Source organism: Phyllostomus hastatus, unplaced genomic scaffold, assembly GCF_019186645.2.
Source record: "Phyllostomus hastatus isolate PE091 unplaced genomic scaffold, TTU_PhHast_1.1 phas_contig_40, whole genome shotgun sequence".
Lineage (NCBI taxonomy): Eukaryota > Metazoa > Chordata > Mammalia > Chiroptera > Phyllostomidae > Phyllostomus > Phyllostomus hastatus.
The window spans coordinates 37366019-37385676 of record NW_025333872.1 but is presented as its reverse complement, the minus strand read 5'-3'; the positions used below and the strand labels follow the sequence as shown (position 1 = coordinate 37385676).

The following is a 19658-nucleotide window of genomic DNA, read 5'->3' as shown; positions in this document are numbered from 1 at the left end:
ACTTCAGTTAATTTAAGAGAGTGAGTTTTGCAAAGTATATCTTCTTCTCAGATGTAGAGTTAATTATTTATGGCTTATAAATTGACAGTTGAAAAGTGTTACTTGAATGAAACAAATGTTTAAAAGAACCCTGTGATGCCAGTAAAACGTTCTCTAAATAAAACAACTGTTTCTAGATAATTCAAAGACTAAGCCTAAGAAGCTTCGGGATAGAAGTATGGGCCACAAAACAACTGCTGTGAAAAATCATTCTGATAAGGAAAATAACAATTAGAAGTAAAGAAGATACTGATTGGATGTGTCTAGTTTTTGGATATATGAAACCAAAGAATAATCAATCCTACACACTATCTTTTATATCATTAGGTAGAGATGAGCAGAGCAGAAACCAGGATTCCTATGGAACTGAAAAGGAAACTGGGGTACAGAAACCTTCAGTGTTTGTTGTGTGTCAGACACTCCTCTTGGTTCTGATCTCCTCTTCCATTCCTTGAAACTTGAGGTATAAATATCAATACAAGACCCTCTCTTTTTAGCAAAGAAGAACCTAAAGATGGAGTTCCTCATCGTTATTCAGAGCGAGGTTCTTAAACACCTTGGCATCTAGAACTTAAGACTATACACAGGGCGGACGAGACTGTGAATTGGGCCCTAACACGTCTGCACTCATTTATTAAAATAAATGAGTGCGTGATCTACAAAGACCTGTATGGCGTCCCGGGCTCTCCTCTCCAGCCTGACTCCCCGCTCTACTTGGGCCTGGGCTTTCTGGGTCAAGGGTGGTTTCTTCCTGCCTCCTGCTCCCAGGCATGGCTGGCATCCAGGGCCGTGGGTAGGTGCCTTGAAAGAGCCTAACTTGAAGAGAGAGGTGAAGTTTGATCCTCACCAGTCAGTCATGGTTGTGTGCAAACACCCCTGGGTGCCCCTCGGTGCCCCGAGCAGAACCCTCCCACCTCTCTGCAGCTCTGGCTGCGGGCCTCCTCCGCCAGGGGTTAGGGCGCCCGGGTGGCCGGGGGTCTGGCCTGGGAAACCGGCCGTACTCCCCAGGTGGGTCTCTGGGATGAGAGAGCATTCAGTGCACACCAACCACTTCCACACGTCCCACGTAGAGATGGACTAGCACAGCTGTAATTACAACCGCGATGGTGGTGAGGGGCTGCCCGGGCAGGGAGCGACTCCCGCGGCCGCCTCCCCCAGGCTCCCGCAACGCCGCCAGGGCCTCCGTCTTCCCCCTCTCCGCTCGCCCGCTCGGGCGATCTTCCGACATGACTCAGCGTTTCTCTCAGGCTGTCCTGCCGGGGACACCGGCTTCTTACCGGCTCCTCCCGCCGCGTCCACCCCCTCTCGCCACCCACCTCGCCACCCACGCCTACCCCTGGGCCCTGGGCCCTTCCCCTGCGCCGCCGCCACCGCGCCAGTCCGCTCGGGCGTCCCAGCTGCAGCCGCCTCCGCCCCGCGCGCTCCTCGCTGCCGCTCGATCCGCCGACCACAGCACTGCCGCCATGGAGGCCGCCGCCCCCCGCCGCCGCCACACCCACCAGCGCGGCCGCGCCCTGATGCGGATCCCCCACCTCAACAAGGTAAGTGCCAGGCCCACCGGCAGCCCCACGGCCTGGCTGCTGCGGGTCCGGGGCGGACACCGCCCGCCAGTCCCCCCCGAACAGGGAGTCCCCTCAGCTCGCCTCAGCGTCCGCTCCTTCCCGACGATGCCCGCCGAGCGACCGAGGCCGGGGCCCTCAGGGCGACCTCGGGGCCTGGGTTCGGGCGCTGGGACGGGTCTGCACCCGGAGTGTGATGGGCGGGTGGTGCTGGTCCTCCCGCACCGTGGCGTCCCGTTTTTGGACAAGAGACGATGTAACTTGTGTATACTACATGGCTTCTCTTCTCCAAGGAAGAGCCAAGCCTGAGAAAGTGGTATCGGGAAAGTGTGTTGGTGGTGGAGTGCTTTGGTGAAGGTAGCAGGCGGACGGGCAGTCGGTCAGCCTCCTTGTGCCTGCCACCCACCACTTACTGGTTTGACTCAGTGTGGCGGTTCTCCGAGGCTGCCCGGAGAGAAGTGGCCGTACTGGTCCAGCCGAGGATCACATTAACGACCTGGAAGCCAAGGCTTCTTGGTTTCTGGAGTGACACAGTTAAGAGTCTGGGAATGCGTGGTGGGTGGCTTCTGCCTCGAACACTGCATGGCCAGATACAAAGCCCAGTCCTAACCTAGTCCTGGGACTGTAGCTAAAGCCATTTCTACTTTTTGAATCAGGCCTTCTGGAAATTAAGATTTACTTAGAAGGGGAATTCAGTGTACACTCTGTTCAGAATCCCTTTTTCAGTGTCCGTAGTATTTAATTTTTCTTCACAGGTAATGTTAGTATAAACCCTACTTCTCTCAAATGAAAAACAACTCAGAATTTATAATTTTGCTTCTCTAAATACTAAGCAGGCACACTTATTTTGTAGTTGGGTTTGTCTCTGGATTGTCCCTTTTGTGCGTGTGTGTGCTTTGGACATTACCTTTTAATGTAGTACAAAGTAAGTGCCTCCGTCAGCACAGAGATTTGTTTAGTGATTTTGATTGTCTTTTACTGGACACCCTTTTTCATTAAGAACTGGTCTGCATTTTTCCCCCGATGTCAATGTTACTAGTGATGTTTTTGTATGTGAATGTATTTTTTATGGCCGACTAATACACCATTAAATATGTACCACATCTTCTTTATCCAGTCATCTTTCAATGGACACTTAGGTTGCTTCCATATCTTGGCTATTATATAAGAAATGTCCTTTTTTATCTTTTGTTAAGTCTTTGTTTTAAAGTCTATTTTGTCTAAGTATTGCTACAGCGGTTTTTATTTTTTATTTCTATTTCCACGAAATATCTTTTTCCATCCCTTTCAGTCTGTCTGTGTGTGTCACTCTGAGGTGGGTCTCTTATAGGCAGCGTATGTATGGGTCTTCTGTTTTCTGTTCAGCCACCACATGTCTTTGATTGGAGCATTTAATCTATTTACATTTGATGTAATTATTGATAGGTAAGTAGTTACTGCCATTCTGTTATTCATATTTATGATCTTTTCCCCCTTCTTTTTCTTTTTTAAAAAGTTCCTTTAATATTTCTTATACTACTGGTTTGTTAATGATGAACTCCTTTAGCTTTTTCTTGTCTGGGAAACTCTTAACTGTCCTTCGATTGTAAATGAGAACTTTGCTGGGCAGAATAATCTTGGTTGTAGGTCCTTGCTTTTCTTTACTTTGAATACTTCTTGCCAGTCCCTCCTCTCCTACAAAGTTTCTTTTGTGAAATCAGCTGACAGTCTTATGGAAACTCCCTTGCAGGTAACTAACTGCTTTTCTCTTGCTACTTTTAAGATTCTCTCTTTGTCTTTAACCTTTGCCATTTTAATTATGTACCTTGGTGGGCCTGTTTGGATTCATCTTGCTTGAAACTCTGGGCTTCCTGGACATATGTCTGTTTCCTTCACCAGGTCGGGGAAGTTTTCCATCATTATTTCTTCAAATAGGTTTTCAGTCCTTTGCTCTCTCTCCTCTCCTTCTGGTAGCCCCATGACATGAGCATTGTTACCCTCAATGTTGTCCCAGAGGTTCCTTAAACTATCCTTATTTTTTATATTCTTTTTTTCTTTTTGATGTTCTAGTTGGGTATTTTCTGCTACCTTGCTGATTTGGTCATCTGCTTCATCCCATCTGCTGTTGATTTCATTTATTTGTGTTCTTCATTTCAGTTATTGTATTCTTTGTTTATGATTGACTCTTTTTTATGATTTCTGTCTGTATAATTTCTCACTAGTTCATCTGTTTTTCCCCTAAGTTCATTGAACATCCTTATAGCCAGTGTTTTGAACTCTGTATCTGGTAGATTGCTTGCCTACATTTTGTTTAGTTCTTTTTCGGAGTTTTGTTATGTTCTTTCATTTGGGCCATGGTTCTTTGTTTTTTTATTTTTTGTTTTGTTTCTTTTTCACTTTGGCTGCCTCCCTGTATTTGTTTCTACATAATTATGTAGATATGCTATGTCTCCCAGTCTTGGCAGGGTAGCCTTATGTAGTAGGATATCCTGTGGAGCCTAGTGCTGCAAACTCCCTGCTCACTTCAGTTAGGTACTCCAGGGGTATCCCTTTTGTGGATTGTATGTGCCCTCCTGTTGTTGCTGTGGCACATCAGTGGGTGGGTTTGATCCTGAGGTTGCCCGGCTGTGAGGACTGGCCGTTACTATAGTGGATGAGCTGTTGTTTGGGGGCTGACCCCATGGATTGGGATTCAGTTGAGCAGTCTCTGGTGCCTTCCCAGTTCACCCTTTGGATGTGTCATTTGTGGTGCTAATTGGGTGGTGCTCTTGTGAGGGCTGAAGCTGGCCACTAGGTGTGTTGGTTCTAGGGCCTCTTGGGAGAGGCTTCCGAGTAGGCCCTGGTCTGCCACTGTCTCTGTCCAGCCTGGTGCTATCTGGTAGGAGATACAAAGTTGTCTGTGGTTGGTAGCTGCCTGTGCTGGGCTTGGAAGTGCCTGGGAGAAGCTATGCTGTGAACCAAAGCCTCTGTCACTAGTACTGGGCTCCTGACTACTTAGCTAGAGATACAGGGTATGTGGAAGCCAGTTGTTGCTTGTTTGGGGTTCATGAATCTGAGAGTTTTTTTTTTAAATCCCCAGAGTAGGTCAAGGCTAGCAGTTTATGAGAAACTGCTGCTGGAAAATTTTCCTTCTGTGTGCCATGTGGGTGAGGGGGTGTCTCAGAGAATCCCCTGGGTGGGGAGAGCTATGTGTGAGGAGAGCTCAGCAAAGGAACAGTGGAGCCTCTTAGTACTTCAGTCCCAAGGGAGTTGCCCCTCCAGCTCTTGCCCTGAAGCCAGAAAATTTGGTTCCCCATATTTCCTTAGCAATTTTCAAGCTGTTGTCCTTTAGCTGGAGCTTGGGGTGAATGTGTGTCTGAACTCGAGACTTTTTTGAGAGGACATCTGGGTCTACAGCAGCCCCCCCCCCCCCTCACTGAGTCCCTGCTGATTTTGACAGCTAGTTGTGTGGGAACACCTCTTTTCAGCACTGGTGCCCAGGGCCGGGGAACCTAGAGCCCCTCGCTTTTTAGTGGGGACCTCTGTAGCCAAGATATCCCTCCCTATTCTTCATTGCCACAGGTGAGTGTGGGGCCAGCCTGTTTCATGTCTCTGCCCCTCCTACCAGTCTCCCTGTGGCTTCCTTATATCCTTAGTTATAGGAATCTGTTCATCCTGTCTTAGGTGGTTCTCAAGGGTGGTGGTTTTATAATTTAGTTGTAATTTTGATGTCTTGGGAGGAGGTGAGCACAGTATTTACCTATGCTGCCAACATGATAGAAATTCTTTGATGGTGCTTCTTTTTATCATTTTTAGTGACTTAAAGACTTGTGATTTCTTCCTTCTTATTTTTTTGTAATTTATTTTATTTAATGAGTTATGGTTAATTTGAGTTCTTTTTGATTTTCGTGGTGACAGGCAACTCTTAAAAATCTATGATTAGTTAGTATTTGTGGACATAAAATGTTATGAAATTTTAAATATTCTTCAAAATGAATTTAATTGCTAGTTTGATTTTTTTCCCTTCCTTTTTTATTGTTCTGCAGGTCTGGGCCTATTTTCAGTAGAACAAAGATAAAATTTGATGTGACAAAACCATTTGTGACTTTCATGTATAGCTGCCTTCTCTTTATGACTAAATAATGGGTTGCCACTTAAAAAGGACCATGTGAATGGAATAACCTGTTTGAAGTCCCTAAGTCAGGGGTAAGACTGTCTGGTTCAAGTGGGTAGCTGGAATATACAATCCTGAGCAAGAATAATTAGGCCTTTACAGTTTATATCAATAATTTACATTAAACTCTTTTAACTTCTGTTTATCAATAAGGGTTACTGTCCACTTGAGAATAATTGTATTACAGAGATTTTCCACCAAAGGTAGAAAGGTGCAGCATTCATGTGTTAACACATTTTTGAATTTGTAATTTAACTTTATTGTCTGCATAGTATCAAATTGGGTTTAAAATCTAGTTCATCAAGGTTGGGGAGGTTAATGGAGTAAACTTTATTCTCCTCATTCAGTTCTTAGACAGTGGTGTGGTGCCTCATGGAAGTGACAAATCTTCATATAGACTACTGAAGCCATAGCTGAGGGACCTTCTTCATCTGCCTTGCACTGAAGACTTCTGGGCATTAAGTCTACTGGCCCAGGAATATTTATAGATTTTTATGATAACCTTGGCTCCAAAGAAAGATTAGTATTTCTTACTGTCCTGTAACACCCCAGCCTGGCGCCTATACAGCCAGCTGTACTCACACAAACCATCACTTTACCTTTTGGGTAACTGCAAATTTCCTTAGTTTTATTTTCATTATTGGAGACTGCTCTACATCTAGGTGTGAGAGAAATGTCTTTGTCAATTAGCATTTTCTTTATGTACTCTTTTGCTATTCAAGTGTTTACAGTATGTTACTATTTTTTATTATGTTAAATGTAAAATCAGTTTGTCAGTTAGGTTCACCATCTTCTCCAAATTTATCTCATTAGTTTCGCAACTTTGCCTTTCACTTACAGTACATTTGTTGAATCTCTTACTTAATTCTTTACTTTTTGTCTGTGTTGTAATTCCTATGGTTAAAATATCTTTAGTTTATTTAATAATGATCTCTCTAGGGACGACTTTCCTTAATATCTTAGTCTTATCATTGACACCTCTGTTTTTTATGTACTCAGTTGTACTGTGTCATTTTGTATTTACTACATTGTATTTTTTCTTATTTTGATTGCCATAGGACAGAAATCATAATACTACAGAATTTTGCTGAGTGAACATGAAATAAATGTTTATTTAATAAATGAATGAGCCATGTTTTTATTTCTTTTTGTCTTCCAGACAGTCAGTACTCAGCTTTTAAAGAGGGTAGCTTTTAAAGTGGTAATTTGGACATTATCCTAAAACGTTTATCCTTTTTAATGTAATTTTTTGAAAGAAAATTTACATTAAAGTCTAAGATCAGTTGATTCTCTATACCATTATATTGTGTAATGGAATATAGTCAGAAAAGTTGGAATTTGATTTAAGCCTGACCATCTCATGAAGTATTAATTACTTGCTGGATAACTTTAGGGAGGTACTTTGTATTGGTAAAAATCAAGGTTAACAGGAAATGTGATCTGAATTAAAAAATAAAAAATAAAAAAACCTAAGACAATAGGATCTTTCTTCTCTTGGTAATAATTCATGTATGATTCTTACTATTTGCTTATAATCAAATATACATCGTTCTGGACAGGATATCATCATAGCATTTGGGGTGCTTATCTTTGCTTCTGTACATTATGTATGCTTATCTAACTTCATGTTTAATGTTTATGATTTTTTAGGATATCTTCTAATTTAGGTGAGTGTGCTTCAGCATTTTTCTCAGGAATTGTCATGTGACTAAAAGTAATGTTTCATAAGTCACTCTTTAAAATTCTACACACAATAAAAATAATCACACTTATTTTTATTTCTCAATTTATTAGTTTGCTTTATTTCTCTATGTAATGGTAGAAAACATTAATTGGTAGTTCTATCATAATTAAATTTTGCTTACATGGTTTACATATCTTTAAGATTAAATAATAACCCGACTTGCAAGTAAGCCTCTAAAAATCATCACTCTTCAATATTTTAGGCAGTTTAATACAGTTTAAGTTAGTGATAGTGTTTTATCAAAGTCAGTTTTGGTCAGCACTATTAAATTGAAATATTAGCTTCTGGGCAAGTGCTTTTGTAGGTATTTGCGTTCTGGCACCTCAAGATCTAATTGGATGTATTGTAGGAAAGGAGAGAAACAAGTTGCGTGACTGTGAAAGAAAGGTACCTTAAATACACCAGAATGAATCATTCAGAAGTTTTAACCTACCACAGTTTTTGGAGTTGCCTCAGCAATATGAGAAACTGATATATTATTTAACTTGGAATCCCACTGATGTGAAGGCCATTGTAATGCACATGTGTAGCCATGTGCTTCCAGACCAGTTACTTTGCTGCAGTTGGACGGTGGTAGTACAGGATAGTGCAAAAACAAAATAATGTTGTGCTCCGATGAACAGAAAGATGAGTTTGATTTGAAAAGCCCTGAGACTGGTGTTACGGAGAACAGAAAATATCAAAGAGAGTAATAAGTTTGAGATTTTTCATTTTTGTGTTCTGGTTTCCATCTAACGTTTGGGCAAGTCTGGGAAATGGGATGAAATGGAATAAACATACTAAGACTTTGTATCTAGAAGAAATGAGCCCAAGCCACAGTTCTTCCAATGAGCAGTTATGAGATTTTTTGAGTGAAAAATTTTTCGACAAGCTACAGATCCCCTCCTTGTAAAAGAAGAGTGATAATTTCATTGATTTATCTTTTTTTAAAGTTAGTAAGTATTTATTCAGAACCCACTATATGCTAGGTGGTAATCTGGGTGCAGGGGATATAGCAAGAAAACTCCTGCTGAGTATACTTAGATTTGCATTGTAGTGTGATTTCTATCTTGCCTTTTCACTCAGATATTTACAAGATTTATAATGTACTTAACCCTTCTCTTGAATTTTTGATGACATGATTTGTGCTACCTCTAATTTATAAACTTTACAGTAAAAGCTATGTATCTTCTCTCTGGGACAGACAAATTTACATTTTATGCTTAGATTCACGTAAGTGAGCTTGACTGACATCACATGACCTTTGTAATCTTTCATACATTTAACAGAATGTCAGATATAGCTTAAAAATGTATTTGTGAAGACAGTGAAAGAAAAGCTCTTCTCTATTCTGTTCTAAGTTTATAAAGGTTTGGAAGTGTGAAAAAACTTGGCTTGTTAGAGGAAGGTAGTGGTGTGCCCTGGGTAGCTGGAATTATTGGGATAAGAGTGAGTGAGTTGCAAAGACATGAAATTTAAAGTTCCTGTGTTATGAAATCAGTCCTTATTTACTTTATTTTGCTTGATTTTGGAAATAATCAGTTGCTCTAACAAAACAAATATCTGGACTGTTTTCCAATCGTTTTCAAAATCTACAGGATGAAATACAATTTATGTAGTCTTCCTTATCTATGGGGGATACATTCCAAGACTTACAGTACCTAACCCTATTTTTACTATGTGTTTTCCTGTACATACCTTTTCACTTAAAGAAAGCACTTAGAGCTCCTCTTTGGCATATCTGAATTGCCAGTATCACTACTCTTGCTCTTTGGGGCCATTAGTATGTAAAATAAAGTTTACATGAACACAAGCCCTTGTGATACTGAAACAGTTGATCTGATAACCAGGACAGTTCTAAGTGACAGGTGGGAGCTTATACAGCATGGAGACGCTAGACAAAGAGATGGCTCAGGTTCTGGATGGGACGAGACAGGCTCTGCGAGACTTCATCACGCAGCTCGGAACAGCTTGCAACTTAAAACTTACGAACTGTTAATTGTTGGAAATTTCCATTTAATATTTTCAGACCACTGTTGACTGTGGGTAACTAAAACCACAGCAAAACAGGTGCCCAAGGGGGGCTACTGTAGAATGAAGATCGCCTGATTTGGCCTATTTATTACTTTACAATTTATGTTACTGAACCAGCTCAACAAACTTTGTTGACAGTATATGGATCTAGAGTTGATCATCAAATATGCTACAATTCAGTAGAACTAATTTGGAAGTCTTCTAACTTAAATGATGAAGAAGTTTTTACTTATGAGCTTAGAGCCACAAAGAAATTTATACTTGATCCGTGAGCATTTTTGTAGACTTTAAATGTTTTATTTTTTTCAAAATATTGCTTATATTTTATTTTTATACATGGCAACTATAACATAATAATATGACAGAAATGAGATCAGATATATTGGTCATACCAATAAATGTAAATGATAATAAATCACCTATAAATAAAATTGTTTTCAGATTGTTTCACAAAGCATAAACCATGCTGTATATAAGAAATATACCAAGAGCAAAATGTTACAGACAGGCTAAATGTAAAGAAATGGGAAAATGCAAACAGCAAGAAATCAGTTATCCAGAAATCAGACAATGTAGAGTTTATGTCAGAAAGCAGTAATGAAACAAAATATTCTTTACAATGCTGAATGGTGCAGTTATGAACGAAGTGGTGATATCTATGCATCAAATAACACAGCAGCCACTTTTATTAAAAAAGACACTGCAGGACATGCAAAGAGAAATAAAAACCACGTTAATAACAGAAAACTTTTTAACATATCTCATCCAATGCAAGACATATCAAAGGTACAAGAAACTGTTTCCATATAGGGATTCCTTCCTCAATTTCTCACACAATTTAGGTTTTTCTAAATTACGAGAAAATTTAGTTGAGAAATTGGGAAAATGGAAAATAGTACTATAATCCTCCGATATTAAAAGCTTAATAAATAACAGAGACATCACTGATTTGAAAGATCCAGTGGTATAAGTCATAGGGAAGAGCTGGAAATGGTGGCATGTTGAGTCAGAGTCTGAGGTCAGCATACCCCGGACCTCCACAGGAGCATGCAGGTAAGAAGCAGAAATGGTCTAATCAGTCAGTTTTGGTGGTGGTTGCCAATTTATAACATCTGTCTTTTAATTTCTGTCTTCAGATTTAATGTAATTGATTATATGTTTGGATTTCTGTGCACCATTTTATTATTAGATGTCTGTTTCCTCTATTTTTCACTCTTTTATTTTTCTGTTCCTGACTTTTTTGTACTGTTTGAATATTTTTATTATTCTTTTAATTTACTCATTGAGTTTTGACAGTGTCTCTTTGTACATATTTTATCAGTATGTTTAGTGATTTTCTTCTTTCATATGGCCGAATAATATTTCATTTATATATATATGTATATATATATACACACGTACACACACAGTGTTTTCCTTATCCATTCATCTATCAGTAGACACTTAGATTGTTTCCATATCTTAGCTATTATAAGTAAAGTTGCAATGAACAGAGGGATGCACATATCCTTTTGAGTTGGTTTCTTCACGTAAATACCCAGAAGTGGAATTGCTGGATCTTATGGTAGTTCTATTTTTAAATGTTTGAAGAACTTGCATACTGTCTTCCATAGTGGCTGCACCAATTTCCATTTCTGTCAAAAGTGCACAAGGGCTCCCTTTTCTCCACATCCTCTTTAATACCTGTTTCTTGTCCTTTGGGTAATAGTCACACTGGCCGGTGTGAGGTAGTTTCTCATTGTGGTTTAGATTTACATTTTCCAGGTGTTTAGTGATGTTGAGCACCTTTTCATGTGTCTGTTTGCCATCCACGTGTCTTCAGAAAAATCTCTATTTGGATCCTCTGCCCATTTTTTAATCAGTTATTTTTTGTTGTTTTGCTATTGAGTTTTATAGAAAACAATTTAGATGTAATAATGTAGTGTTTATAATTTTTTCATTTAATTGTCATACATATTTTAAAGATTTTAAGAGGTAAGAGATAATTTATTATAGTTACCCAGATATTTGCTCTTTCTGTTGCTTTTCTTTCACTTCTGATATACCACACTTTCCCCAGTTATCGTTTCCCTTCCATCTACAGAAATTCCTTTAGCATTTCCTTTAGAGCAGGTTTGCCAGAGACCAGTTATATTAGTTTTCTTTCATCTGAGAGTGTCTTTATTCCATGTTCACATCTGAAGGATATTTTCACTGGTTATGGAATTCAAGGTTGATAGTTGTTTTCCTTCAACACTATGAAAGTGCCATTCCTCTTCCTCCTGGTTTTCCGTGTTTTTGACGAGAAATCTGCCGTCATTAAATTGTTGTTTTTCTCTGGCCCCTTTCAAGATTTTTTTTCCTTTTGTATTTAGTTTTCAGCATTTTGAATATAATATTTTTGGGTTGAGATTTTTTTTTATCTTCTTGGGTTTTGCTGAGTTTCTTGAATTTGTAATTTTATGTCTGGTGCCAGAATTGATAAAGTTTTAGTCATAATTTTTCCAAATATTTTTTATTTCTCTTCTCCTTTTTGGGATTCTGTTGATACAAATGTTAGGCTTTTTGGTGCCCACAGGTCCTTGAGGCTCTGACTTTCTCTTCTTTTTTTTCCCTTTGTTCACAGATTGGCTAATTTCTAATCTGTCTACAGCTTCACTGACTCTTTTCTCTCACATCTGCATCACGTTCTTAAATGAATATTTTGTGTTACCTCATTTTGCAGTTCTAAAGTTTCAATTTTAATTTTTATAGTTTTAATTTCTTAGTCAAGACTTTCTCTCTTTCCAGTCATTTTTAAAGATTTTGCCCTTATGGCTTGGGGCATGTTTACAATAACTGATTATAAGTTCTTGATAACTCCATTACCTGTATTTTCTTGGGATTGGTGTTTATTTATTTTCTTTTTCTCTGAGAGTTAATGTTTTCCAGTTATGCTGAGTAATTTTTGCACGTATCCTGAACATTTGCATGTTATAAGTTTATAGGTTTTAATTAAATCATAAGGGGAATACTGTTCTTTTTATTTTTAGAACTCCCTCAACCTGCTTAGGTCAGTTAGTAGGTTGGACCCAGTGTCTGTGGGTTGTGGTTTCAGTATTAATTCCATTTTCAAAGCCTGTTTTGTACCGCTGTTGGGATCTGTTTATCATGTGCACCATCCAGTGTCCAGTGTGGGATCTGTGCACTGGTTTACTCTGCAGTTTAGTTCTCAAAGCCTTTGCTGTGCTGTTTAAAGTCAGATCTGTACATGCATAGCTCCAAAGTGAGCCCAGGAGTTCATAAGCAACATTGGGTGGTTTGTTCTTTTGAGTTCCCTTCTCTCTGATTTCTCTGATACTATCTGTCTCCTATAGGCCCCCCTTTGCAGCCCACAAGCCAGAAAATGGGGCCTTTAGTTTCCCTGCTCTGCCATTTACTTCTGGCAGTTCTTTGGAATCTGGGGCCGAGTGACTGGAAAACAGAGAGAAGAAAGCAGCAGGCATTTTACCCATGATCTCAGGACCCTTGATCTTCTGGTTAAAAAAAGAATGATTTTCCTCCCTTTGAATTTTAGCGTCTGTGGTAGCCATGATCCTGCCACCCACTATGAAATTGCCTCGAGGCTGGGGCTGGAGACCATGGAAAATGATAGTGGGTTGCCCTCCTTTGTGACTCTTGAGTCCATTAGGGCATTTTGGTGTGTCCACAGAGTGATCAGGAACATTGCTGCTTTACTGTCCTCAAGATCACTTCATGGTCCTGACTCTAGGTTTATAGATAGATACTATGTACACATTCCTAGATGACTGCTGGGAGAAACGAGAGGAGCACTAGAAAACCCACTTTGCAGTGGAGCCAACTGTCTTCGAGGAGCTTTCCCCACACCTCACTCAGCACTACTGTTTGCATTCATGTGGCCATGTCTAACTACTAGGAAGTCCGGAATTGTAGTCTTTTATCTGATGAATTGCTGCCCCAAATAACATTACGGCTTTCTTACTGGGGAGAAAGGGGAGAGCAGATGTGGTGAACAATTAGCAGTCTTGGGCATAGCTAGAGCTGCCAGAAACATAAGGATAGAGATTTAACAAATGTAAATGATAAATATGATTATAATATTCTCAGAGATTGAGACAAATGGTTTTAATAGTTATCAACATTTTAATAGCCTTACAGATTCACTGTATAAAAATAAAAAGATACAAAAAAGTGAAAAGTTTGTCCCCCTCCCACTTTTGTGCACCAGCTGGCTGCTTCCCCTGCAGTCCCCTGCCTGCAGACAACTACTATGTCAGTGACAGGTGTTTCCATTCATACTAGGAATACTGTACCCAGCATATTTTTAGTTATTTTTCATAAATGTTACTAACATGGGACATGAATTAGGTATGCCCCCAGAGTGGTGGTGGGTAGGGGGTGGTGTTATAAAGCGAAATGTTGCAGTTAGGAGTATATACGTGAAGCACATGGACACATGGAAAATGGATTGAGAGCCATGATCCCAGATTGAACTTTCATCAACCTGGTGCTCTGAAGCATTGTTTTTTCTTTCACTGAGGTAGCCTTTAGCATGAGGATTCCTCCGTATGGTGAGTAACAAATACTGTGGTGTGAGTGCTGTGAACTCACTTGCAGCATGTTCATAAAATGGTGTTAACTTTCAGGGAAGTAGCATTTTCACAAAATGGTATGATTAGGGAAAGAACTGGGTCTTCCCATTAGTCTTAGGATACAGTTGAAAATTTTACCAGGTTAACAAGGACTTGCCTGTTCTGCTTCCTTCCTATCTTCTCACTTCATCTTCTAGCCTTCTTCCCACAGTTGATGCAGTTTTCTTCCCTATACTCTCTCCAAGATGCCAGGCTTTTGTGCCCTGTTCTCTCCTGCACTGCCACCCCCAGCTGTTCACCTGGTTAGGTGCTCCTACTCTACTGTGTCCTCCATATCTCATCTGAACACCGTTCTCAGTGAGCTCCTCCCGTTGGCCTTCTAACTTAAGTTAGATGTTAGACTTTTCCTTTGCTTTTCCCTGTACTTACCACATAATTATTTCATAGTTATTTGTATAGCTCTTTATATTATATCCTGTTAAGCTGTCTAGATTATAAATTTCATGAAGCTGTGGGCCATATTGGACATATCACTGTGTCATTGGTTTAGTGCCTGTAAGCATTGTGAGCAGTCACTCAAAATATATTTGTTGAAAAATGTTTGGTGACTGTGATGATGAATTTTCTGTGTCAGCTGGGGCCCTGGGTGCCCAGACATTTGGTCAAATATTATTCTGGATATGTCTGTGAGAGTGTTTATGGATTAAATAAATACTGTTGTTTTTTTTTAAAAAGTATATAATTTAATTTCATTTTATTTTTTTGCTTTTTATTAAATTTATTGGGGTGACACTGATTAACAAAATTATACAGGTATCAGGTGCCCAATCCTATGACACATCATCTGTACACTGTATTGTGTGTTCAGCACCCCAAGTCAAGTCTCCTTCCATCACCATTTATTCTCCCCATACCCTCCTCCACCTCCTATCATCACCCTCTCCCTAGTAGTCCCCACACTGTTGTCCATGTCCATGAGTTTTTTTCTTAGAAATATCAGTTTGTTGTTCCCCTTATTTTTATATATTCACTGGAGAATGAACATGCAACCTTGGCATATTGGGATAACGCTGTAACCCGCTGTGGTACCTGGTCAAGGCTATTTGAGATTAACATTTGAATTGGTAGATTGAGTAAAGCCAACTTCTCTCACTAGTTTGGGTGGGCCTCATCCAATCACTTGAGGGCCTAAATAGAACCAAAAGGCTGACCCTTCTGTGAGTTAGAGGGAAAATAAAAGTCGGTATTTACTTAGGACTTTGTGATTTATATATGACTTTGCAATTTACATAGAATGCAAAAATATCTAGTCTCATTTTATCCTCCAAAAAACCATCTGAGACACACATAACATATACTATACGAAGGTCTGTCTGGAAAAAGTCCAGCCATTGTTAACATAAAGAGACTGTTTGGGTGACGATGATGTAACTGGTAGCCAAGGAGAGTGGACTGGAATGCTCATGTGTGAACAATGACGACTTCACTGTACTAGTCAGTGGGGGTGGTATCTGCCATTGAATGAGCATGTGTACTGTGTGGTCATTGCATTCAAAATGACTGAGCAAGTAGAACAATGCATCTGCATCAAGTTTTGCATTAAGTTTGAACATTCCTGTGTGGAAACTCGTCAGATGATTCAGAAGGCCACAGCTATGGGCAACAAGTGATGGCAGCTTTATCACAACAATGAGCCCACTTATGCATAATGGTCTCATGCAGAGCTTTTTGGTGAAATATCAAATCACCCAGGTGACTTATTCCCCCTACAGCCCAGATTTGGCACCACGTGACTTCTGGCTTTTTTAAAACTAAAGTCAATGAAAGGGAAGAGATTTTAGTTGGTTGATGAGATTCAGGAAAATATGACAGGGCAACTGGTGGCAATTGAGAGAACTGTGTGAGGTCCCAAGGTACCTATTTCAAAGGGGACTGAGGTGTCATTGTCCTATGCACAATGTTTCTTGCATATTGTGTCTTCTTCAATAAATGTCTCTATTTTTCATATTACATTGCTGGATGCCTTCTGGACAGACCTTATATGTTCCATAAATATTTGATTACTCTTGTTTTAGTAGAGGTGGACACAAAACTGGAGGAGACTGTACATTTAGCCCTTAATAATTTTAAGTACTTGCTCAAAATCACAGTGTTAAAAAATGCCTACTTGTGAATCTTATTTGGATCTAAATCCAAATACTATACCCTTTAGAGTTATGTTATGAATATATGTTTGCTGGTGAAGTATGCATGTAAATTTAAAACATAGATTATTGCAAAATAATGTATCAAATGTATGCCAAAATAGTACCAAACAACCACCTACAACAAAAAATTACTTGGTCCAAAATGTCACTAGTGCTGAGGCTGAGACACTTTGATTTAGATGAAGGCATTTTTAAAAATCCCCACAAACTCTGGTACTTATGTTAAGTAGATATGTCTTATTGTCAAACCAAGTTCATCTTGAATACTTGCTTTAAAGTCAGTTTAAAAAGCTGTTAGTAGTAAATTAATTTGTTTAAATAATATTCTAATGTACATGTGAAAAGCTCAATTATTAGACTGATTTCACATTATGTGCATCTTGTACATCTGCATATATAAAATATCTTGATTTAGAATTTGAATTGGATGGGTTGATAACTCAAAAGTCGAACTACGTAAAACTGAACAACATGGAACTGAAAAGTTGTTTCAGATTCATGTATTTGTTCATCCATGTTCTTATTTAAATTTATTGAGGCCCTGCTCTGTCCTGACATTGTATTAGGGGCTGGTTGACAAATATGAGTTGCATGGTGCTTGTCGTCCAGAGGCATCTGAACCTCTGGGTAAAGCAGTAGTTAAGCAGAAATGAAGAATGGGAAGTTCCATGGTAGAGGTATGTGATATTGAGGTAACACATTGGAGGACACCTCACTAATCCAGAGAAAAGGAGGAAAAGCCTTCTTGAAGGAGATCATCATTCAGGAAAAGACAAGGGACATTTACAAATTCATGTTTAATTTAATTGGTAATTAAATGTATTGAATTGCAGAAAATTATTTCATACTCTGTAGAACATTCTTTTTTAGTTCAAAAGTTAAGAAATCAAATGAATGTACTGTAGACAATTATCTTGTAGTCCTGATGTTTGTTTCACTGTATCAGTAATCACTATACATACTGTGTTTGGTATGGGGGATTTTGTCTAGATCACATATACATGATTTTCTAGAGTCATGTAAATATGCAAATGATTACTAGAGTCTCTACTGGCAACCTGTATTACCCGTTTGGTTTGGATAATTCTTACACAGTTAAGAGATTTGGCTTTTTTATCATTTGTGTGCATTTGCAGTTTCAGTAATTTACAGTCTGCTTATTTAAGAGGTACTTTTCTCTCCTGGTTTGGTGATTTTGTGATACTAAAACTTTTTGGGGGATATTACCATTCCATCTTGCTGAAGGGATTATGAAACCTTATTAATGATTTTAGGAGTTATATTTGGAAAAGGTAGAGTTGATATTGGTTATCAACATTTTCTCAGGCTTATAAGGAATCTATAGATTTTAGTAATCTGACGTTTAAATGTGAAATAGTTTAATTAAATCTCTCATCTGATATTTTAAAAGTCCATTTGCTCTCCTAGGTAGAGATGCTCTTTCTTTCTTTAAAATAAGCAACATGTTACTTAACTAAAAATAATTATGCTTGTTTATATCCTATAATACATATCTACATGAATTATGGGATATTGTAAAGATTTCCTATTTTGCTGTAAATTTTAGGATATCTAGGCTTAAGTATATATTTTAGTTGTACTTTTATAATCATTACATATCACAGTTTAAATTACTTTATGTCAGTTGTGTAAAATTTACTGCTATGTAATAAAACCAAAAAGTTTTTATTAAAGAAGCTGTTGTTCATATACTGTATTATTGGTCTTACTTATTTTTTACTTTAATCTTCATTGTATTTTTTTTACATTACCTTTTAGTCCACTCATACTCGCCTCCCCTCAGCAGTCACCACACTGTTGTCCATGTCCATGAGTCCTTTTTCCTTTTTGGTCAATCCTTCCATCCCCTAACATATGCCTCTACTAGTTGTCATCCTGCTCTCCATCTGTGAGTCTCTCCTCATTTTCCTTGTTAGTTCAGTTTGTTCATTAAATTCCACATGAATGAAATCATAAGGTATTTGTCTTTCTCTGACTAGCTTATTTCACTTAGCATAATGTTCTCCAGGTCCATCAATACTGTTGCAAATAGTAAAACTGTTTTCTTTATTTCGGCTGAGTAGTATTCCATTGTCTAAATGTCCCATAGTTGTTTTATCTACTCATCTACTGATGGACACTTGGGCTGCTTCCATATCTTGGTGATTGCAAATAATGCTTCAATGAACATAGGGGTGCTTATGTTCTTTCGAACTAGTGTTTTAGATTCCTTTGGGTATATTCCCAGAAGTGGTATCACTGAGTCAAAGGGCAGATTCAGGTTTAATTTTTTTAGGTATTTCCATACTGCTTTCCACAGTGGATGCACCAGTCTGCATTCCCACCAACAATGCAAAAGTGTTCCTCTTTCTCCACATCCTCACTAACACTTACTGTTTGTTGACTTATTGATGAAAGCCATTTTGACAGGTGTGAGATAGTATCTCATTGTGGTTTTATTTTGTATTTCTCTGGTGATTAGTGGCATTGGGCATCTTTTCATATGTCTGTTCACCATTTGTCCTCTTTGAAGAAGTGTCTATTAAGGTCCTTTGCCCATTTTTTAATTGGGTTGTTTGTTTTTCCATGTTGAGTTTTACAAGTACTTCATAAATTTTGGATATTAACCCCTTATCAGATGTACTGGCGAATATGTTCCCCCATGTTGTGGGTTGTCTTTTTATTTTGTTGATTTCCTTTGCTGTGCAAAAACTTTTTAGTTTGACATAGTCCCATTTGTTTAAACAGGAAGAAACGCTGTCCTGTTTCTTCCCTCAGCGGTGAAACAACATACCATTCTGCTGTCTAGGGATCCAGTCCAAATTTTTTTTTAAGGAGTAGAGAAAGTAAAAGGAAGACATAAAGGAAAAAAAAACCAACTATGGTTGAAACTAGAGTGTATGGGAATGCTTTTGGGGAATGAGAATTATAGGTGGTCTGGAAACCCAATGTGTATATAGATGTCTAAGCTTTTCAACTACATGAAAGACAGAAGAAATCAAATGAAAGTTAGAACCTGCATGCATGCTTTTGATCTGCTGTCCTTAGTGGGATAGGCCCTACAGGATAACCCCAGCGTAAAAATTCTTTGAACACTTGTATGTTATACCAGCTTTTAGTAAAAAGAATGTGTAAATGTGTAAAGCTAGCATTTTACTGTCAAGTTTTAGACATAACTAATTTGTTTATAAATTTCTACGTTATATCTATGAATATGTTTCTGTTAGTATGAGAAAATGAAATATAGAGCCAGGATTGTTAAATGGTTTAAAATTCCACTTATTGTTTCTCGGAATACATTTTGGGAAGCTACTGGGTGGTAGGGGTCCAGTGATGTATCATTCTTAAGACTGGTTTCAATGAAATCATCCCATATTTTTACATTTTCAGGGA

The 19658-nt window shown here is 38.7% G+C and overlaps 1 protein-coding gene across 2 annotated transcripts in view; it reads left to right on the top strand.

Moving 5' to 3' along the window:
* Positions 1-1185: 1185 nt before the first annotated feature.
* Positions 1186-19658, top strand: part of ME1 (malic enzyme 1) — a 170534-nt gene continuing 152061 nt past the window's right edge. The window contains exons 1-2 of one of the 2 annotated variants that reach the window (XM_045843852.1): positions 1444-1580; positions 5603-5762. Coding sequence is in view for 1 of the 2 variants with exons in the window: in XM_045843851.1 (XP_045699807.1) it covers positions 1266-1580 (315 nt within the window). In the remaining variant the exon portion in view is untranslated. Of the gene's footprint in view, positions 1581-5602; positions 5763-19658 lie in introns of both variants that reach the window. The other variant, XM_045843851.1, reaches the window with a different exon arrangement.